This window comes from Panulirus ornatus, chromosome 57, assembly GCF_036320965.1.
Source record: "Panulirus ornatus isolate Po-2019 chromosome 57, ASM3632096v1, whole genome shotgun sequence".
Classification (NCBI taxonomy): Eukaryota; Metazoa; Arthropoda; class Malacostraca; order Decapoda; family Palinuridae; genus Panulirus; species Panulirus ornatus.
This window is the reverse complement of record NC_092280.1, coordinates 28,757,431-28,782,430: the sequence shown is the minus strand read 5'-3', so window position 1 is coordinate 28,782,430 and position 25,000 is coordinate 28,757,431. Positions and strand designations below refer to the sequence as shown.

The 25,000-nt window shown below is 38.3% G+C and overlaps 1 protein-coding gene across 3 annotated transcripts in view; it reads right to left on the bottom strand.

Annotated features, from left to right (window-relative positions):
* LOC139766367 (uncharacterized) overlaps positions 1–25,000 on the bottom strand; it is a 184,472-nt gene that overhangs the window by 37,089 nt on the left and 122,383 nt on the right. For all 3 annotated transcript variants that reach the window (XM_071694902.1, XM_071694901.1, XM_071694903.1), the window contains exon 5: positions 1,502–1,644. In XM_071694902.1, coding sequence (XP_071551003.1) covers positions 1,502–1,644 — 143 coding nt within the window. The remainder of the gene's footprint in view (positions 1–1,501; positions 1,645–25,000) is intronic.

The following is a 25,000-nucleotide window of genomic DNA, read 5'->3' as shown; positions in this document are numbered from 1 at the left end:
TTTCCCTGCGGACTCATAGGAATATATATATATATATATATATATATATATATATATATATATATATATATATATATATATATATATATATATATATATATATATGATAAGGATATCTTTACCTCTCGGGTACGTTACATGTTATGTGTGTGACGACGCTTTCGCTCAGGTCTTGAAACTATTAATATGTGCGTATATGAGCCACCCACGCATTAAAGCAACTGGCTTTCATTCCGTCTATCTATATATCATTTTTTCGTTTATCATCAAGGAGTCAAAGGTGCTTCGTTTACACGTCACTCGTTTTCTTTGGCAGCGTATGTGTCGAAAATTTCTCTTGACTGTGTAGGGCAGTTTTGGCCATGAAAATTCCTCCTCCCACCGCATTCCCTGAAACCACTCTCGCACACACGCTCTGCCTCCACCACCGCATCTCTCCCATTCCTCTACTGCCTCCCTTCCTCACCTCATGGCTCCCTGCACGCAACATGGCACGTACGTATCCCATGACATGTAACAAATCTCTTATTAAATGTGGCGCCTTAAATTCCAGCCGGCCACCTGCCCTGCCTCACAATGTGGGGACCCCCCCGCCCCCCCAAGAGCCTAACCGCCCCTCCTCCTCCCCCCCCCAATACATCAACGACCACAACTACGCAAAAAAAATAGTGATTCACTGGGGCGACGACGAACACTCGCTACGTTATTTTCGCATCTAACCTGACACACACACACACACACACACACATTAGGGATCCTAGTAGCCCTCACACACGACCGACTTGTGACACCAAGGAACACACACCCGACCTATAGCAATAATGGCACACACACACACACACACACACACACACACACCACCTTTAAACAACACGAATTTTCAACGGCAATTTTCGCCTCATACGACACGCACTTCCATCTCATTTCCTCATCTAGCAGTTCAACATGCTATGTTCTTTCCCCCCATTTTATCCTTAAAATTAAGTGGAGGTATTTTGAGAATGAAGATGTACAGAGGTCCCCATTTTCATATTAAACTAGCGGGTCTGAACTGGTTAGGAAGAATGCACGTGCAACGCGCAAGCTGGGAAATCTCATGCAGAGTTAAAAGGAGAGAAATACTTACAAAATTACATTATTTATGATACAATATGATATTCATTATATATATATATATATATATATATATATATATATATATATATATATATATATATATATATATATATATGTATATATATATATATATATATATATATATATATATATATATATATATATATATATATATATATAGATAGATAGATAGATAGATTAGATAGATAGATAGACTGACAGATAGATAGACTGATAGATAGGTAAATAGATAGATATATAATTAGACAGATAGATAGACAGGTAGACTGACAGATAGACATATAGATAGGTAAATAGATAGATAATTAGACAGACAGACAGATAGATAGATAGATAGATAGCAAGATCATGGATAGGTACGCACCTGACTGCCCTCCAGGAACCACTGCAAAGTGGGTTTGTGGTCGTCATGCAGGGGTCGTCTTGGTTGGCAGCCGATCTTGATGAGTTCTGTGGGTTCGTAGATCTCCCGCGCACCCACCAGGACAGGAGCCGACAGTGGCTCTCCTGAGGAAGCAGAAATATGTTACGACATTTTTTTTCTTTTGTGTGTGTGTGTGCGTGTGTGTGTCTCCTTGTATATATCTGAATATGTACATGTGTATATATTGGAAAGGATCACAATTTTGCGCGTGGTCAAATGGCGTCCTAGCTTCGTCTCTTCGATGTATATCAACTGACTTATATTTCTCTCTTTTGTCTCCCCTGATGATGTGATTATTACACGAAAGTGCACTTGGGAACTTATCGTGTTTCATTTTCCCCGTGGACTCATAGGAATGTGTATATATGTATATGTTTGAGTAAGTATATGTATGGATACGTTGAAATGTGTAGGTGTGTGTATATGTGCGTGTGTGGACGTGTATGTATGTACATGTGTATGTGGGTGGGTTGGGCCATTCTTTCGTCTGTTTCCTCGCGCTACCTCGCTAACGCGGGAGACAGCGACAAAGTATAATAATATATGCACGTGCGTGTACGCAAAATTAGACATGTCTTCTGTATGGTTAGGTTTATATGTGTATAAGCACGACATGTTTCTGTATAAGTTGGTTTATTTGGGTGTAAACAAAATGAACTATACATCTACAGTGTTGTGTTTGCAAAGTTGTTTGTTTCCTAAGGATTATAGAGAGTCGCAGACAAAATCTGCCCTGGAGAAGATAATTATATATATTCTATGTAATGTGATATTACGCTAAGGTAATTATGATCATGTTTAATAACACTATTATGTCACAGATTGTTCGCTACAAAAGAGGCTCAACCCAAGAACATAAACAGGTCCTCATAGAGTTTAATGAGGCGTAAGATAATAATGATTAACTTTTAGGTTTCAGTCATAAATTCATCAGGTTTCACGATGAAGTAGAAATGTGATCTTGAACAACTCTCTCCTTAACTTTGAGGTCTTTAGGGAGGGCATAGCCATGATATTCACGATGTCCACAAATCTATAATATCAAATTTCCACATCAAACCTAAAATTTACGTTAGTTAAGTCTAATTCTAAACTATCTACTATCAGTTCTATGATGTTTTCCCTCAAATTAATGATGACCTGGAATCATGATGACTTTAGGATAATGATCTTTTGTAGCAAAGTGTGGTGACCTTCCATATTAGGACCCTCTTATACGCTAATCACCATAAGACTCGTCAAACACCATCACTGAAAACCTTTCTACCACCATGACGCCTCTTAGAACTTGTTCAATACCCTCTATTTTTCTATTTTTCCACCTTCCCTCCGCACCGGTGCTCAAATTGAACTCATTATTACGAACTCTCACAAAGAAATATAGCTTCTCCACCTAACCTTCCCTCCTGATGGCTTTAAAAGAATAAAAAAAAAAGCTAAGAAATATTTAGTGAGATGAATATGGCCACCATGATTCCTATCTCATGAAAAACCATTTCTCCTCATTCCATTCCGTCTCTCTCTATTGCTTTCAGATCGGCACTGAACAGACCACTTCATAAATCTCTATCTTCCTCCTACCCCCCCTTCCTTCCCCCCACGCAATCATCCCCCACTTCAGCTGTCATAGATTTATACAAAAACGAGAGAGAGAGAGAGAGAGAGAGAGAGAGAGAGAGAGAGAGAGAGAGAGAGAGAGAGAGAGAGAGAGAGAGAGAGAGAGATGGCGACCCCAACAAATTCGCTGATGATCGGGTCGTGACGTTCATATGTTTTTTTTTGTTTATGATTCCGCGGGTCATCATTTGAAACGCGATCGGAACTCAAGTCACGGCGACAATCTTGATGTAAAACGGTGGAAGGGGATCTCGTGTTTTGTGGTGGCCATCATTCCAGCAGTGATCGTGTTGGCCCAGGTTGTCCAGTTCACCGAAGTGGACGACAGTCACAAAATGTATTCTAATGAGGAATATTTACGTCATACACACACACACACACACACACACACACACACACACACACACACACACACACACACACACACATGCGTTCCGATGAGAAGAGACTCGTCCGTCACGAAAATACAAGATCCAGCGAGAGAGTGAACGTCACAAATACATGTTCCAGTGATGGACTTGACGTCACAAAATACATGTTCCCATGACGTCAGAACAACAAAAACCGTATTCCAATGGGAGGCTCGTACGCCACAAAGACACTGACGTCATACCATTACTACAGGTTGTCCGCTCCACCTGGAAGATCAACCGAGGTTTTGAAGAGTTATCAAGGGTTTGGAGAGGATGTTTGTGTACATCCAACCCCCCCAGTGAGAGTACTTGTTAAAGTACGGCAACACAAGATATGACTAGTCCAATCATTAAAGATTTATAGAAAACGAGGGTCAGGGGAATTGGTGGCAGAGGAGAGAGACGACACATAATACAATATTTTTTTTCCCAATTCATCGGAGGTAATGAAATTATAGATATTTCATATACACAGAGTTTTGCAATTCCTGTACGGCTATCGCGAAACGTGTGACGTAGCGTGTCCGTTTCCATTTCCAGGAAACTAAGATTAATTAATTAATTCTGTTATCAGAACCGACGCCCGAAACAAAGTTGGTTCGTTGGACTTTGTGCCAATCAACTGCCCGGGTCATTTTAAGGCCGCCAAACGCCCAAAAGTTACATCCATCAACCGTAAAATCAAAAACCCGTTCTTCAGGCTATTCTCTCTCTCTCTCTCTCTCTCTCTCTCTCTCTCTCTCTCTCTCTCTCTCTCTCTGTTCGTTATGTGGTCTCACTTCTACTACAGCACCCACCGTCTCAGTAGCTCCTGAGGGAGCAAGCGAGTGATAAAGAGCGTAATATTCGCAACGCTCAACTTTGCTGTGAAGTGAGAACGCGTTGCTCGCTGATGGTCGGTGTGTGTGTGTGTGTGTGTGTGTGTGTGTGTGTGTGTGTGTGTGTGTGTGCTTGGTTATTTGGCCTTTAGGTTCTATCGACTGCTTGGGGGTCAGTGAGGCGGTGAACGTCAAATTACAGACACCAACTGAGAAGAAGATTCGAACACCTTCCTCAAATGTCACTGATGGGTCTGAAACCTCGATACCCCTTGATGTACACCTTTTTCTGGGAGTAAATTATACGCCCCATCATCTTCAGCTGTTTGCAGATGGCACCAGTATATATCTTTGTAGCTACAACACTGCGGGTCGTCGACCACCACCAGCTTACATCCAAATTGGATCAATACGTTTGTATGGTGATTCAACGAGTTCTGATTAGATCCTTTGACGAGATTGTACTTAAACAACTCAATCCTATATGTCCGGACACTTTCTAGCCCACAATTATTGTAAAGGCCTCAGGGGTCCCGGGTTCGATCCTGGCTGTTGGAGGTTTGTATGCTCTATGAAGGTGCGCGTTCATATGCACTTTGTTCGTGTGTATATATATATATATATATATATATTATATATATATATATATATATTATTATATATATATATATATATATTGGCAATTCATTACAATATATTTGATGAATTGTTTTAGTGTAAATATATCCTTGTGGGTAATTTATTACTATTCATCTGATCAAATACCAATTCTGAAACCGTAATTAAAGCGTTCTTCCCTCTCTTTGTTTGTCTTACACTCATTTAATATTTATACAAAGACTTGATGCATTAATGTGCAAATGTGTGTGTGTGTGTGTGTGTGTGTGTGTGTGTGTTGCTTATCTTTAATTACTCATTTGTACAGTTCGGGAAGGACGTTTTACACTCGTGTGTGTGATTACTATATGTGATTACCACATGTGTGTTCCGGGGTCAGTTTTACACTGTGCTGCGCCGTCTTATCAAACATGTATATATTTACCAAGTCTTTTACTCCTACGAACACACACACACACACACACACACCACACACACACACAGACACACACACAAGCCTGTACTAGGAACCCATTTCATCGACCAGCCCTTAAAGGAGGATGAACAGCTGGGTGGACTGTGGACCAGCTGTATATGGCTGCGTGAGTGTAACAAAATAAAGAGTCAAGGGGTGTACATTTCGAATGAATATCCTAAAAAAAAAAAAAAGAAATACGACAAACAAGAGGAATTAGTGTTCCTTTGTTCACCTAATTCGAAATTAGCAACGCTACGGCTCCCTGAGTCCCTCGCACGCAGTGTGAATAAACATCGGCTTAAAATTTCCCAACCGAGTTGTTTTTCCCTAAATAGATGACGCCGTTAACTTGCCTCTTTGGTTTAGTTGAAAAGCAAAAATGAAATGGAATTTAGTACGAATCATGACATTAGTACCAACAATGTGTCTATGAAATCCCCGCAATGTGGACTGAACTGAAAATTTTGAGCAACGGAGATGTCGCGAATAAACTTCATTTGGTGACTCCACAGCGAATCTTCAAGACCAATTGTCTTTTGTTTCGATGGAGTTAAACACGTAGGGGCAGGACAAATCAATATTGTATATCATCAAAAAAGAAAACGCGTAGGAGGCGACTAAAAAGGGGAGGGAGCGGGGGCTGGAAATCATCCCCTCTCGTTTTGTTTTTTTTATATAATTTTCCAAATGAAGGAACAGAGAAGGGGGCCAGGTGAGGATATTCCCTCAAAAGCCCAAGCCTCTGTTCTTAACGCTACCTCGCTAACGCGGGAAATGGCGAATAGTATGAAAGAAAGAATATATATATATATATATATATATATATATATATATATATATATATATATATATATATATATATATATATATATAATTCCCTATCATTACATGTCAGGTACATTATATATACAGATATACCATAGTTACCGCTATTTTCACTAATACCTGAAGACAACTATTTTACGTGGCTTAACCTCGTCAGAGTCACATGATTTGGATGCCTGAGGTGGAATTCACAGCTTGGAACACGCACAAGGTGAAGCAATAATGTAAATCAGTATTCCTTCAGAGATCTTGTCTCGAAATGTAAATAACAGAAGTTCGGAAGACTTTTTTTTTTCTCTCTCTCTCTCACTCTCAAACACACACACACACACACACACGCATATATATATATATATATATATATATATATATATATATATATATATATATATATATATATATATTATATATATATATTATTCACGAGTGCCGCACAAAATTTTGATTTGAGATTTTTCATGCATTTCAATCTCGTTTTATGCCTGGCACATTACACTACGTAAATTTGTTTACACAATGACAAACTATTTGCTGTTCAGCGTCATTTCTTTTATGTTCCCAGCGCTGTAATTCTGGGTTCTGTTAGGATTCCAGACTTTAATATTTGGTGTCTGTAATCATCATTCCTTCCTGATATTACTGTTTACTTATCATTACGTAGCTTTATACATACGAAACTATGAAGTGTGTGTGTGTGTGTGTGTGTGTGTGTGTGTGTGTGTGTTTACAAAATCTGCATTTTACGTACAAAAATGATTACCCTATTTGTATTCCATCATTTTTATCTCTTCACGGTAGAGGGGGAGAGAGAGTTCTATACTCATATCTTGAACTTTCTCCACGACTGAGCAGCTTTAGCAACATCTGTATACTGCCAGTATACACAGTTTTATGCTACCTCTCTCCCAACTCTCCACCATCTTCAGACTAAAACAGTAACTCCTCACAGAGCGTTTCTAACAAAGATTTGACCTTAGTCTGTGTCATGCACTGTGGTTGAGTGTACGCACATATGTCTGGGCCTCAGAGTGTTTGTGCATGTATTTTCATTCGTCTGTGCGTAATGTACCCAATGCGTATAGGCGCAAAGGGAGAAAACGGATATATGTATATGTATACTACTGAATTCATTGACCACCAACAGGGTTAATTAACCTCGCATCCGCGACACGCGTCAAGCACCCATTCCAAACCTGGCACTGGGTCTTGTCACCGACAGCCCGTTCTCGAGGTGACATCACCGGAAGAGGTCAGGTGTGTGTATTCTCGAGGTGCCAGTACTGGCACAGGTCAGGTGTGTGCATTCTCAGAGTGCCATTTCTGGCACAGGTCAGGTGTGTGTATTCTCGAGGTGCTATAACTGGCACAGGTCAGGTGTGTGTATTCTCAGAGTGCCATTTCTGGCACAGGTCAGGTGTGTGTATTCTCGAGGTGCTATTACTGTCACAGGTCAGGTGTGTGTATTCTCAGAGTACCATTACTGGCACAGGTCAGGTGTGTTTGTACTCGGGGTACCATTACTGGTACAGGTCAGGTGTGTGTGTGTGTGTGTGTGTTCTCGGGCTGCCATTACTGACCGAGGTCAGGTGTGTGTTCTCGAGGTCCAATTAATAGCACAGGTCAGCCCGTCTGCAACGTCGAATGTAGTGGGTTGTAAATATGTTATATTTAACTAACGCATCTATCTATTAAAACATTTAAAACACCTGTCTTAAGAAAAATAAATTTCTATATTATCTTTAAAGTACTTTAAACCCAACGTTAGAAATTTCTAAGAAAATCCTCTAAACGTTAGAGAAAAAAAAAAGGTCTTAGCGGGTGGCAGAGGGCATATCTGGGACATTACAGAAGCACTGAGTTTTATCAAGGGTTTGCACCAGCCAGATGTGGTGTGGTAGCTAAGGGGGAGGGGGGGGGGCGCTGGGTGAGAGAGAGAGAGAGAGAGAGAGAGAGAGAGAGAGAGAGAGAGAGAGAGAGAGAGAGAGAGAGAGAGAGAGAGCAGCAGCAGCTTGTGCTGGCTGGGGCGAGGAACATTGTATCGATAATGAGGCAGATAAGGAGGAGGAGGAGGAGGAGGAGGAGGGGGACGGACGGAGAGGCCCAGATGACGAGGGAGATAGAAAAGCGTTTGATAATAAAGGCGATGGGAAGAGGAAGCATGGCTGGGATACTGCTGGATCTCTAAGAGTGAATTGCTATGATAATGGAGCCAATGATGATGATGATGATGATGATGAACATGAGGATAATGATGTTGCTTCACCAGGTTCATGATGAGGATGACCATGGCGCGTTTACCGTAATGAGGTTGAAGATGATAATGACTCTCGTTGCGATGGTAATAGTAATGACGAAGTTCACGGAATGATTGTGATCATTACGCGAGGTGTAGTGACAATGACCATGATGACAGTGATGACAATGGTTATCGTAACAATCAGGCGTGCCAAAAGACCGTCTCCACACTGTCACTCACCATTACGCCTCTCTACTACATACTGAGATGTCAACAAACTCATCCTCACTACAACCTCGAGACATTAGAACTCACTCTACGTGAGCTCATTTTTTTTACGTCACCCTCGACATCTTAGTATTTACACTCGACCCTTATAGGTCAGGTCAAAGGCCAGCCAGGTGTTGGAAAGAACAGAAAGGAGAATCTGAGTGAAAACAGTACGTTCCCTCCTTCTGTGTTGAGAAACACGACTCCACTGAAGACGAACCGAACCCGAATCGCTTTCAAACTCATATTACACACACACACACACACTTCACAAACACCTATGAACAGAGACAGACAAACAACAAGGTCGACATAACCCCTGCCACCTCCCTTCCAACTTCCTTATCCCTCACAACACAAAATCTCCAGACAATAAAATTCCACAGTAAAAAAAAAACAAAAAAACGAAAAACGTCAGTTTCGCCTCGCCATTAGGGTGACATATAGGGACTTAGCCTTCCCCCCCTCCCTCCCTCACCCCCCCCTAGGCGGTTGTCAGAGGGGTTGGGGGGGGGGGGGGAGGGCTCCCAACACGGCCTCCACACGCTACGATAATCTCGCTGCCGTTGACCTGTCGGACAAAATGCTCCTGGACTCTGTAACAACAGGAATTTGGCACGATTAACAACGCGATTTATGAAGTAAATGGCGGAAGGGAAATAATACTTTGGGTTGCTCCTGGTGGTCATAGAAAGGCTGTTTTCTTCTTCTGGGGTTTCGGCGGTCGCGGGGTTTGTGAAACGGCGTCTGATTCGTCCGCTCCTGCGATGTACGGATTCCCACGATGCGCCAATGGGAAGCGAGGATACATTATCATACAGGGTATCGACGACAGTTTTTTTTTTTTCTTCTTTTATTCCTAATACAAACAAGATAAACAGTAGATGTGACCTTTCCGGGAACTGGAAGAAATACGAGTCTCCGCTGCACCTCAATCTAGGTTACAATCTAGGTTTAGCGTCGAGCTGTATGAATCAGTAGACCCAGGAGAAAAAATAACGCATAAGTAACCCTTCGTCGATGAATGAGCTTCCCTAGACATATATATATATATATATATATATATATATATATACCCCTGATGATGTGATAATTACATGAAAGTACACTTGGGAACATACCGTGTTTCATTTCCCTGAGGTAAGAAAGGAATTTATATATTCATTTGCCTTCCTTGTCAGCTTGATACTGAAATAACCAACTTTTACTGTTGAAGAGTTACTTCAGTTACTGAGAAACGGACAAAGCTTGTGTGACGGCAAAAAAAAGAAAATAAGAATACTAAATATCCACAGAAAATGAGGCTACATCCAGGGCGAACAATCGAGACACGTTTCCTCGTCTTTGTTTTTTTTTCCCTCTATTTTTTTTGACTATAAAAAGAAGACAGACTGAAATAGTTTCTAATCTTTTATAGAGTTCCATCTTTATCAGGTTAATTTGTTAATAACTGGATTTTTAAGTTGTTTTTTAACCTCACGTTGGTTCTTTTCACGTTTTCTGGACAGAAAATAAGCCGGAATTCAAACAGCAAAAGGCCATTAGGTCGTTTCGAGGCTGCCTGTGTGTTTGTGAAAGTGTTCAGAAACTGAGAGATTAGCGCGGTAGAAGTAGAAAATCGTACAGATGATTTAAAGAAATATACTTGTAAATTTTACATGTAACTAATTTGTCGTGCTTTTTGTACACGTGTGTCTGTGTGTATGTGTGTGTGTGTGTGACTGAGACAGCACAAGCAGGACCAGGGCCCAATGGAAGGCCATATTGGTGAAAGAAATAAAATGTGGGGAAAAAGAAGGTAAAATTCACTCTGAGATCCGCTGGTATTCTAAGACTCGACTATTCAATGAAGAAGGAAAGACGAAAGACGGAAGAGAATTCCACAACTTAGCTGTTCGAAGGACGTAACACACTGAGCTGTTCTCGAGTGGCAAAACTCAACACAGCAACTGGAATTTGGAGGGAAGTATTTTTCAAATCCGCTCGTACCTGTCTTGACGCTTTGAACTACTCTCATTGGTAAATCATTTTATAAGCTACCACTCCCGTTGAAGAAGGAGCACTTCGCCTCATTCGAAGTAAAACGTTTACCTACGAGTTTAAGTCTATTACTTCAAGTCAAACCGGACGAAATAGTTAATAGTTTCTTAGAACGAGGTTAACAAACCACGCAAAACTTTTACAAAGGTTCTACGATCGAGAATATCCAATCAATTCTAAACCTTGTCTTCTTCAAATTACATAAACCGAAGTTTTTGTTTCGCCGGCATTCATGACAAGAATTACACAGTTACATTTTTTTTTCGCGTATGTAGTGATCTGCTTCCAGCTCCATTTCTTTTTCTTTTTTTTTTATAAGAAAATGGAGCTTTGTGCCAGGTGCTCTGTTGACTAATAATTGTCTTACTGCCTACCACTGGTTCATTAGATCAGTACTGGGAAGTTTTTAGAGGAATTCAAACTCATGATTTTGTCATCAGGTATCGTACATACGAGAGAATTGTGTCACAAAATCCCTTTGGAAAAGAGCAAATGCAAGGTAGATGTCCTAAAATGTCAACGTTTGTATATTGAACTTTTTTGAGGGCATTCTCACTTCTCGTCGTAGCCATTAATACATATATAAAAGTAAGAAACACTTGTTTAACTCAGGCCAAACTAAACTAAACGTAAACTTAGAATTAATTAGCACAGGTTTTGTTTACGTTTCATTTCTATGAAAGTCATGACCCGCCCATTTTCCCCTAGACTTCAAAGCCCTCTTCATTTTATGAGTTTCACTTAAGAATATGAAACTGGAGGGAGGACAGTGCAATAAATGAATGTGAAAATCAGTCCCCTCATAATTTGTTTTTCAAGCTGATTCATTAGGTGTTTCACACACACACACACACACACACACACACACACACATATATATATATATATATATATATATATATATATATATATATATATATATATATATATATGAAAAGTTAGTTTATATTATCAGGATAACGATGCTAGATCCCTCATCCCCGTGAAAATCACCATAAAGCATGACTCTTTAGCAACGTTAAGAAACACGAAACCGAGTTAAATCCCTGGGAAAGCTAGTATTTAGTGGTTCGAATCGCCAGGTATGAGTCTGGAGGCCAGCCCAGATGAGGGCATCAGTGTCCGTGATCAATGTTTTACTTAGAATAAATGCGTCTGATTATATGTGGCTGAAATCAAGCAGCACCAGCTTAACCGAAGAAACGGTCTTTTCAGCCCAGAAGGCCATAACGGCGTAAACCTAAACTCACAATATACAATAGTTTATCTTCCTGTTAAAGATTAGTTTGGCCTCAGCCTTAGCACGGAACTTTGTCCATTGGCGATCCCCACCCCAAACACACACACACACACACACACACACACACACACACACACACACACGGACACACACACACATTTTCTTTTATTATTATGATAATGTTGTGTTTTCATTAAAGCTTCGCGCAGGTCCTAAGCCCTGTACAAGGCCTCCTTATCTTCGGACATCTTGTACTTTTGCTACATCAGTGTTATCTTCAACTCTGCATGATTCCCCTGGTAATGATAGTGTTGCGTGTGGTGAGATGAACCAAATCTAAGCCTGACACGAGCCTTTCTACGTGTAAAACGACATTCCGTTCTCTCGATGTAGGGGGGGTTGTGTTTTTCATGGGTTTACTATGTAAGTTTGCTTTTGTCTTCTTTTTTTTTTGCCAAATAGATAATGTTGTTTTTGTTATTTGGACGTTGAGCCGCGACCATCTAACTAAAATCATTAGTCGAGAAACCGTGGACACCTATCGTTGGCACACTGGTGAAGATAAAAACATTCACACGTCAGTATCTTAATCCGTTTAGCTTTAATGGCTGTATCGATCGAAGACTTGGTAGCACTCAGACAGAGTTCTGGGTTGAATAACTCTCCCCCTTTCTATTGTTGCGGGGTTAGAGGTTGAGAAGTCCCGTGTTCGCGAAGTAGGAAAATAGCTAGGCTGCTGTAAAAGATTTTCCTCGTACACGCAAGGAGAGGAGGAAAAAAAAAAGTCCTACACCTATTGTTAACTTGTGCTTTTTTTTTTAAGAAAGAAAACAAAAAAGTGTCCTACAGCTATAGTTAACTTTTTTAAAAACAAAATGAGTTGCACAAAAAGTTCATAATCACCCTGTTGGTTCAGCTTTGAGAGAAATAAAGACCATAAAAAAAGGCCAAAGGCGTCTGTTATTGCTCGGGGAAAAATACGTCAAAGCTCGACAAAAATGACTTTTATCAAGAGACCGATCATCTTCCTGTTCACGTCCGGTAAAAGTATATACTGGATTCTGAAAGTTGTCCCTTTCAAAGTAGACGTGATTCGTTCACCGGAATGGGTCGGTCACTTAGAATGAACCAATAGAGATCAACAATGCGTTTAGTACTAACTCGTATACGCTGACGTTTATACAATACTGAAATATACGCTTAGCGTATTCTGTTGATTGATTGTTCTGTGTTTTACTTCACAAAATGGTTGACAAATCCAAAGGTTTAACTAGGATTCCATATTGATTTCCTTGTTTTTACTTTATTTCCATGGCTTCCGGAAGTGAAAAGTAAATGTAGATATTATTTCTTCACGGTTACACCTTAAATGCTCTCAAGATAGTTTGGTTTGCGTAAATTGACACATGAATTCAATGTACCATGTCTTTTGTGTGACAGCCATGTTCCGTAACCCCGGAGTCATTTCATGTATGGCAGGGTGGTGACGGGAATGGATGAAGGCAGCAAGTATGAATATGTACATGTGTATATATGTATATGTCTGTGTATGTATATGTATGTATACGTTGAAATGAATAGGAATGTATATGTGCGTGTATGTATATACATGTGTATGTGGGTGGGCTGGGCCATTCTTTCGTCTGTTTCCTTGCGCTACCTCGCTAACGCGGGAGACAGCGTCAAAGTATAATTATATATATATATATATATATATATATATATATATATATATATATATATATATATATATATATACACACACACACACCACTGCATTTGCACTGCATCCAACAGCTACAGTTCAATACAAATAGCCAAGTGAAAAATAACTTCCCTCCAGTATTTGCTCTCACGCCTATAGGCCATAACAATCAAACAGTCCACTAAAATAAATATAACAAAGCCATTCGCAGCTCAGGATCATTCGATTTCATGATGGTCGTAATTCCTGGGATGGACAGATGCCTGCCAGAGTTATCACGGCAGGGAAAACAATCCCAACGAGATAACTGGCGGTTAGAATTTATCACCTTGTTGCTCTCGCCTCCCGAAGGCGCTGTAAAAAGTTAACAAACTAGAAATAACCCGTTCAGTAGGTTATTTTGGTGTGTGTGTGTGTGTGTGTGTGTGTGGTCGAGCAGGGTGTGGTGTCCGTCCAATAAAGAGCAATGTTGGGTATCTCCCTAGCTCTCATGCCGCTCTATGTACTTTTCCGTTCGTTAGATTCTCTCTCTCTCTCTCTCTCTCTCTCTCTCTCTCTCTCTCTCTCTCTCTCTCTCTCTCTCTCTCCCTTGATGACACTGGCAGGCCAATAGCTCCATTGCCCAAACAGAGAACCACCTCAAAAAAACTGAACACAGTGTGAGCATATTAATTCCTTTTTGTTCTCTTATTCTGTCCACGTCTTTTTCTTTTCTCGCAAGGAATTCCAATTACATCTATTTCAGAAAAAGACATTTCTAAAATACGCACTAACCTAATATTTTATTTCTTTTATTCTTCCAGCCAAATTTTACCTGAATAGTGGAAACTGAATTTTCCGTACCTGAGTCGCTACGACGCCTGTATTACTTTGACATGAGTCCCTTTAAGATTCATTTTGATATGAGCGATTATTTCAGGGGATAACGCTGTACTATTTGTTGACAGGTTTATATATATATATATATATATATATATATATATATATATATATATATATATATATATATATATATATATGTATATATACCTTCACGTCTTCATCGCTGTAACGTAACAGAGACTTCTCAACTCAACACAGTTGTTGATGGTATGCTTGCTTCTAGAGACTTATGAAATTATTGAAACATCTGTGTTACAGTATCATACATATTATGAAATGTCAACAGATGTGAGGTTTATTGAGTGAGAGAAGATCACTGTACGACAAGACTTTACATGTAATTCTGATGCAGTAGATCTTTGTACTATATATATATAATTTCTTTTCTAACCTATATAAACTACATGTATGGTGTGTTCTGTGGCAATCAATAGCTAACGGTCAATAAGTCAGACTCTATGCCATTCGTCACACGTTTAATATATAACGATGAATCTAAACTATCTGTTGTTATTGGACTTAATGGCCATTAACTTTGAAAAGTCATTAAGGCAAAGTACTCACTATTCGTTATATATATATATATATATATATATATATATATATATATATATATATATATATATATATATATATATATATATATATATATATATATATATATGCTCTGTGGAAGGTATTAAGAATATATGGTGTGGGAGGCAAGTTGTTAGAAGCAGTGAAAAGTTTATATCGAGGATGTAAGGCATGTGTACGTGTAGGAAGAGAGGAAAGTGATTGGTTCTCAGTGAATGTAGGTTTGCGGCAGGGGTGTGTGATGTCTCCATGGTTGTTTAATTTGTTTATGGATGGGGTTGTTAGGGAGGTAAATGCAAGAGTCTTGGAAAGAGGGGCAAGTATGAAGTCTGTTGGGGATGAGAGAGCTTGGGAAGTGAGTCAGTTGTTGTTCGCTGATGATACAGCGCTGGTGGCGGATTCATGTGAGAAACTGCAGAAGCTGGTGACGGAGTTTGGTAAAGTGTGTGGAAGAAGAAAGTTAAGAGTAAATGTGAATAAGAGCAAGGTTATTAGGTACAGTAGGGTTGAGGGTCAAGTCAATTGGGAGGTGAGTTTGAATGGAGAAAAACTGGAGGAAGTGAAGTGTTTTAGATATCTGGGAGTGGATCTGTCAGCGGATGGAACCATGGAAGCGGAAGTGGATCATAGGGTGGGGGAGGGGGCGAAAATTTTGGGAGCCTTGAAAAATGTGTGGAAGTCGAGAACATTATCCCGGAAAGCAAAAATGGGTATGTTTGAAGGAATAGTAGTTCCAACAATGTTGTATGGTTGCAAGGCGTGGGCTATGGATAGAGTTGTGCGCAGGAGGATGGATGTGCTGGAAATGAGATGTTTGAGGACAATGTGTGGTGTGAGGTGGTTTGATCGAGTAAGTAACGTAAGGGTAAGAGAGATGTGTGGAAATAAAAAGAGCGTGGTTGAGAGAGCAGAAGAGGGTGTTTTGAAATGGTTTGGGCACATGGAGAGAATGAGTGAGGAAAGATTGACCAAGAGGATATATGTGTCGGAGGTGGAGGGAACGAGGAGAAGAGGGAGACCAAATTGGAGGTGGAAAGATGGAGTGAAAAGGATTTTGTGTGATCGGGGCCTGAACATGCAGGAGGGTGAAAGGAGGGCAAGGAATAGAGTGAATTGGAGCGATGTGGTATACAGGGGTTGACGTGCTGTCAGTGGATTGAATCAAGGCATGTGAAGCGTCCGGGGTAAACCATGGAAAGCTGTGTAGGTATGTATATTTGCGTATGTGGACGCGTGTATGTACATGTGTATGGGGAGGGTTGGGCCATTTCTTTCGTCTGTTTCCTTGCGCTACCTCGCAAACGCGGGAGACAGCGACAAAGTATAAAAAAAAAAAAAAAAAAAAAAAAAAATATATATATATATATATATATATATATATATATATATATATATATATATATATATATATATATATCAAATTCACAAGAATAATTAAAGGTGTAAAGACTCATTTCGGAAATCTGTTACATGGAATGAAAATGAAATATGAATAAAGGAAAAAAAAGACTTATCAAGAAAGAATACAATATAAAATGTATAATATACGGATCAAATACGAAGAGAATTACAAGTGCAATACCCTTCCACCGTGCTGAATGCAGAAAATTGCTCGAAAATGAGATTTTCAGAACGGTGACTTGCCAGCCAGCCTCCCAAATGGTTATTATCAGGTGTGTAAACAGAGTGGTGGGAGTCTTGGAGGTAATCGTGCCTCTGTCGTCTACACGAGCACATCTCGCAGACGCCGTGGGTAAGAAGACAGAAAGGTCGATGCAAAATATCATAGTGCTGGGTGAACTATGCCGATAGGGTAAGGAACAGAAGACGGGAAATATATATTCAGAAAACGATGGAACCCAGGAAAATGTCCATACCTAGCGTAAATTCGAGTGAAATAAAAGAGAATTACCTGAACACGAAAAGCTAAATGCACTTCATTATTCATTCTTTCTATAATGATGTAACTAAAGAAAGTAGAGCGAAGGATATTACATCCTTGCCACAGCCAACTCAACGATACTTCAACAATGAAATTAATACATCAAGTCGGACATATCCTTAACAAAATAGTTCAGACCCCCAGCCCCGTCGTGCGGGGATACCTCATACTCCTATGTCATTCCAGCTGAAGGAATATAACATGAACGTCTGCAGCGGAGAGCCGGTGATGCTCATGTGAGTGACAGCAGAAAAATTCTAACACCCTGAAGATGGAGTGGTTCAAAAGACTCCCCGTGAAGCACATATCTACCACAGCAGGGGACGACCGCGCAAAGCTTCGCTTAAATTACTTTCTACGAGGGATGTTTTTATGCTAGAAGAAATGTTTCCAAAATGTTAACTCAATAAAAAGACACGTAAAAAAAAAATCTAAATTTTAAGTATATTTACTGTAAGGTGAAATCTTAATAAGATTCGTATAACAAAAGTTACTGACATGTTTAACGTTTGCATTTGCACCGATGTGGTCGGCAGCCTTTCAAATACGTATCAACATGTATGCTGTAGAGGTGTCATTTCCACTTCAGGTTTAAACATTTTTTTTTACGGCTCGACCTGTCAGTTATATCTATTTGTGTGATTATATACATTACACGTGTCCAATCCAGAATCCTAAAACCGCACACGAAAAACAGGGGACACTTGTATCGGAATACGCAGGGCGCGGTAAATTATTCAAGACTTGATAACAATGTTACTGTACCTCTACGTAACACTGGATTAGCAATCAAAAAAAATTTAGCAAGAAGTCTGGGCTATTACTCTGTTTTGATGGCTAACTTTGTCGTTGACTGAGATAAAAGGTGTTTTATATATATATATATATATATATATATATATATATATATATATATATATATATATATATATATATATATATATTTCTTTCTTTTTCTTTCATACTATTCGCCATTTCCCGCATTAGCGAGGTAGCGTTGAGAACAGAGGACTGGGCCCTTGAGGGAATATCCTCACCTGGGCCCCCTCTCTGTTCCCTCTTTTGGAAAATTAAAAAAAAAAGTGAGAGGGGATGATTTCCAGCCCCCCGCTCCCTCCCCTTTTAGTCGCCTTCTACGACACGCAGGGAATACGTGGGAAGTATTCTTTCTCCCCTATCCCCAGGGATATATATATATATATATATATATATATATATATATATATATATATATATATATATATATATATATATATATATATATATATATATATATATATATATATATAATGTATGAGTACAAGGGATAACGAAACTATGAACCAGTTGCCCTGCGTAGGAGTCAAATATAAGCCTCGTGATTCGTATATAGGAACGGTAATCACTAAACTAGAGGAAGATAGCTGAGGTTTAAGTCCAGTGTTGTGGTATCTTATCAACTATTCCAGGAGCATATGAAAAGAATATGCCTAAAGACAAACATTCTTCCAAGACTACAAAAATCAAGACCAATTGGCAAATATAAGTCTTGACCACAGATTCACTGTGCTGATAAATGATAACGGTATTGTGGAATAATAAATGGTAGGCGTTGACCATTAAATAAAACTTCAGTGTAGAGCCTCTTAACGTCACACGATGGGGGTCATGACCTACTCTAGTGGCAAGAAGTTTCCAGCTGGAGGAGACACAGCTGTCGTGCCACGCCGTAGTAACAGTCTACTCTTCCATTTTCTCCGGAGTAACCTCATCCTAGAGGCCGGAAGAGGTTTCCCTTGGCCACTCCCCAGATGCGAAGGGGGAGGGAAGAGGAAGAAAAAAAAAAAGACAGGCAAAAGTAGCACCAATGCTCCTTCTGAGGACGGAATATCCAATCCTACCGCTGTTAAATAGGTTGGTTATCTGGGCTCTAGGTCGAACGGTTGTCGGTGCAATTAAGGACGTCAAAGTCAGGGTAAAAACACGAACTGAAGAGAAAAAAAACTTTTAACACCTTCAGCTGTTAAAAATAAGACCATAAAAGCTCTCGCCATGTAAATGGTCCATGACTATAATATGGTTGGTTGGTTGGGCCACAGGCCTATTAAGTGCCCGGATCATTAAGGCCAGCGTCCATTACACCGTAGTTGGATCGTTGGTTATTTGGGGGTTTACAGTTAACAACTGCACAACTGCTAGGATTATCAAGGCCATGAGCGTCAAGCTACATCTACCAACCGTAAGATCTTAAACATCTTCTATAGTTCTGATAATTCTGAAACCATATATGATTTCATGATGTATGTGGTCTACACTGTGGCTTCACTAAAATATATATTAGATGATTTGACGACTTACAGGTCACACACATAGGTTTATGGTTTTATTCAGCCATCACGAGAAAAAAACAACTGAACGCTGATACAAATCCCCTGTTCAGCACGAACATAGCCTCGTTTCCATAGGTTAAAACGTTTTTCTGCTGTTACACAACTTTGGAAGTCCCCTTCTCCCTACGTCCAATTTCCGTGACTTCTCCGAGGTGATAAATTTTCCTGTATAAGATCTAGAGATGCTTTCATTGCCTTGATCATTTACTATATGCAGGGACGACACGAAAGAGTGAAGAGAGACTTTCAGTTCATTAATCTTCTTTTAAGTGGGAGAAAAAAAATGGCCCGGCTGACAACTGTTTTGTAGTGCAGATATTTCAGTTTTCATATGCTTACTGGGCATTGGAGAATATTCAAAAGGAGCGGGAACATCAATTAACTTCATTTACCATCATCTAAATCAGAAATAATTTCAATAGTAATCTTAAAGCAATCGTACGATACTCATAATGCCATCTGTTACGTGAATGTTTATGATTACAATGCTATGAAACATTAATTCAAAATTACACGATCGCTGATCATGCACTTTTACATCAAAATATGGAATCAATTACAATTGAATACGATGCCTGATTTAAGTAATCTTGCTTTCGGAGTCATCATTACAGTCCTTTGACAGAATTTCACTAAAATCATATAACAAAAATTCGTATACTTTCAGAATCTATCAAATGGCATATCTGTAATTTTTATCTATGACCATCCAAGCGGCTGGAGATTCAAACCACGAAAATATCTCATTCCTTGATTGGAGGGTAAGGTTTTGGGAACTCCAGAATCTAGGTGGGTTTCGTTGGAGGGCTCTTGAGAATGCGGTGAGGGAGGGAAAGCTTTGAAAAGAGAAGGGAAGGAGGAGGGGTCACAGTTTCTAGGGCTCAACCCAGGTGTGTTACTCTCATGGCAAAGTAAATTGAGAATGTCGAGGGATTCACCAACCCACTTTTCACAACCGTATAAGTCTACGTTAATTCCTACAACACATTCAACTACCCATACGAAACGAAAAAAAATAAAGGGTTTTCAATGCACAATTCACAAAACAAAATGTCTATAGACTTGCACTCACATCTGTACTAAACAGAACTCACAGTCTAACGTACTTTAAACCAACGCTTTTTTAGACAACGAAAGGGATAACTATGATATTCGAAGAGTAACAATTCCGGAGTAACATTAATTCGCAACATCATAAGATACATTTCAATTTACAGTTAAATACGTTTCCCAAATATTGAATTAACAAACTTTCGTTTTCATTGTTCGGAATTATGATGCTTTGGAACTGTGATTCTTCAGAGCTATGAAGATTCAGAATAAATTAATTTACCTATATATCAGAAAAGTTTTTTTTTTCTAAGCCATATTCTGAATATCTTTCAGCCTTTGCAAGCAAATGAGCAATTCTATACACACTTTAGTAACTTTATTCTAGTTGATTACAGGTAGTTCATAAATGACTATGGAGTAAATATATCCTTATAATCATTCGCTTTCTAATTCTAATTTATGACTAAGTCGTGGAACTGAATGTCAAAATTTGTGTGATCACTCTGTAAGTGCCGCTAAGCACTGCACTTCTCTAAAATAAAACACTAAAATTGCTCAATAAAGCACACATTAACTTTAATAACGTCAGGGAAGCAAAGCTGTTTCATCCATTTATATTATTAACTTGGTATTATTTTCATTTTGCCTCTTAATGGTCCATTCATATATACACAATCCAAGTCGTACGTCAACTAGGTTTAACTTATCATTGAAGCACGGAACGTGCACCATAGGTGCTGTTGGGCTAAACAAAATGTTCCCACCATTTGTAATATCTCTTTTTTCATTATTAGCAAATATGGTTTTTATTACTTAATATATAACTGATTTAGGATGATCTTATTCATCTTACTTCCACACACGATATAATGAAAATTAAAACAGGTGCAATGTCGAGATGAATTTCCGATATTTGATATAGTCCCACCTTACATATTCTGTCAACTCAGCTCGTAATAAGATAAATATACTGAAAAATAAGTCTTCCTTTTATATATATAAAAAAAGAAGCAAGTGTTGATACACATATTTTTTTACTTTTATAAGCAAAAATTGGAAGACTATGGGACACACACACACACACACACACACACACACACACACACACACATATATATATATACATATATATATATATATATATATATATATATATATATATATATATATATATATATCCAATAAACTAGGTAAATATCTAATTTTCTAGCACATATTTATCATGTTCGTTTCACTGATTCCTCTTACCATTCCATCACGCACCACAATACATTCTGTGCCCTGAGAACATGGGACTTCAGCAACCATTATCACAATCGAGTCTCTTATCACCATACCTCACCGACCAGAAATCCATGGGGCAAAGCAACACACACACGCACAAGGAAAAAAAAAATCAAGCAACATATTCATGACGCACATTTTTCCTTTACGGATATATACATAGCGTCAGTCGTAAACAAAATCTACATGACGTACAACGTAGCACCATCCTTGAGGGACCATGAATAAGCAAGAAGATGTCTAAGAATGCAAGATTTATAGCGTCTTTAATGTCCCAGATCTGGACACACACGGCAAAGACCTGACTGGGTTAGTTAGCATTAATGTTCCAAGCAACATAACTCATTTTTTTTAATGGTGTGCATATTAGCAGGTAAAAAGAATTCAAATGTTTTCTCTACTTGTCACAGCACTGAGGTACTTAAGTGGACGGGAAAACAGACAAGACATACTCGAAAGAATTCTTTAACAGATATATATATATATATATATATATCGTGTTGCCTCCTATCATACCATACCAGAAATATATTCAGTAGAAATTCTGCATAGAAAATGGTTGTTTAATTCAAGTAATTAACGTATGTAAATACATAGGTTATTATCACGTACAACAATGTACTATCTGCATATCGATCAGTTTTATTCTCATTCGATCAAGACTACATATCTATAAATCTATATCATATAAACATCATACGTGTTTGTGCTTATGTTAGTGTACATCTGTGGTTGTGTACCTTTCCTCTTTACCTTGTGAACCTTTTGATATATTTCCACGAACCTTCACGCTAGGGCAGCTTTGGCAAAAGCTGCGTGTGAGGATTAACAACAGGTGGAAAGACACGCCCGCTGGACCAAAAGCCCTTCGTAAATGTTTTAGTGAATTTCCAAAACATTTGAAGACGAAGGCACTCGGAGACCAGATCACTGAACGGTCTAACTTCTGTCATTTTTCTTATAAACTTTTTACGACTGGTGTTTCCGTTCCGTAGATATATATAATTGTAGTTTTCTAGGAGTCTCCGTTTCGCAGTCACACACACACACACACACACACACACACACACACACACACACACACACATATATATATATATATATATATATATATATATATATATATATATATATATATATATATATATATATATATATATATATATATATATGGAAGTTTGACAAGATTCTCTAGTCAGATATTATCTATACGTAACGATCATCTTGCCTATAATTGGACAAGTATTGAGATTCCCACAAACTGCAAGAAACGAAGTCATGAATTTCACTTTCAAGAAGTCGAGCAGTTTCGACGTAGACATCATGCTCGTTACCATCTTGAAAAGCATGGAAAGTGCTGGGTTGAATCAATAATCTCCCGACTGACTTCCATGATACAACCCTTAACTCAAGTGGACCAGTACGAAAATAACTGAATTATGAGAGTTAGAAATCATACATACAAAATGGGACACTTTTAGTGAACCATGCACACAATACTTAGGCCATAAGTTTAAGGTATAAATGTATGTCTATACTTTCTAAGGGATAGTTGCAAGAGGCGTTCCATTACATCCGTTACATCAAAAATAACGTATTGACATCACAGAACATCATTTTACTTTCAAAAGCTGAATCACCGAACCCGCTTAACATCCTACACATACGCAGTAATTCATACATCTGTACGTCCATGCATGTGTACAGAAATCTTTCTCTGGCTGCTGCATGTACCTAAACCTCATGGTCTTTAACAATACATTCTGTGTATCTCAGTTTAAGCATCTCTTCTCAACATGAAGGTACGTACTACTCGCAGATGTGTAAATAAATATATATATATATATATATATATATATATATATATATATATATATATATATACATATATATATATATATATATATATATATATATATATGTATATATATATATATATATATTCCTATGAGTCCACGGGGAAAGGCAACACGGTAAGTTCCCAAGTGCACTTTCGCGTAATAATCACATCATCAGGGGAGATACAAGAAATATAAGTCAGTTGATATACAACGAAGAGACACACACATATACAGTCAGATCACACACCCAAATACACTAAGGGAGAGAGGGGGAAAATGCCCAGGAAATAAGAAGGAAATGGGAAGTGAGGAGAGGTCGGAAAGGCAGGAGGGAAGGAAAGGAAACAGGGGTACATAAGAAAAGACAAGGTTTCTACAGAGATGATATTCTCCGTCAAACCAGAAACACATTCGACAGAATTGAGGAATATATATACATACATATATATATATATATATATATATATATATATATATATATATATATATATATATATATATATATATATATATATATATACCACCACTTATCGAGCCGAAGGTATATATATGTTGCTGGAATTCATGGTTATCTATAGAATATATAGGATCATCTAACCAGAAATCACACACGCACATTAAGAATGTATAAGCAATCATAATATTTACGAAGCAAGCCTCCTCAATATTAATTTACTGGACACAGGGAAGTTAATCTAGTAAATGGGTAAGTAAACAGACACATAAATCAGACAGTTCTCTCCTTAATAACAATAACATTAATAACAATAATAAAAATAATAATAAAATTAATAATAATAAAATAATAATAATGATAATAATAATATGATGATGATGATGATGATGATTGACCGTGGTAAAGATAGCATCATTGTTCCATTGTATAATCCAAGGCTTTTCTGGTACAAATGTATGATCATTTATATAATATAAAAAAAACTCGAGAAGAAACCATTAGTGAAACACACAGCTTCATATTCAATGACATATATATATATATATATATATATATATATATATATATATATATATATCTATATCTATATCTATCTATCTATCTATCTATCTATCTATCTATATATATATATATATATATATATATATATATATATATATATATATATATATATATATATATATTCTAGCCCCATGCTTGTATGTACACCTGATAAGCAGAAAGGTTTGAAATCAAAGCATCCATCCGTTCCCCGTTTTCCTCATCACCGCTTCCACTTCGAGAGATCTTATTCACG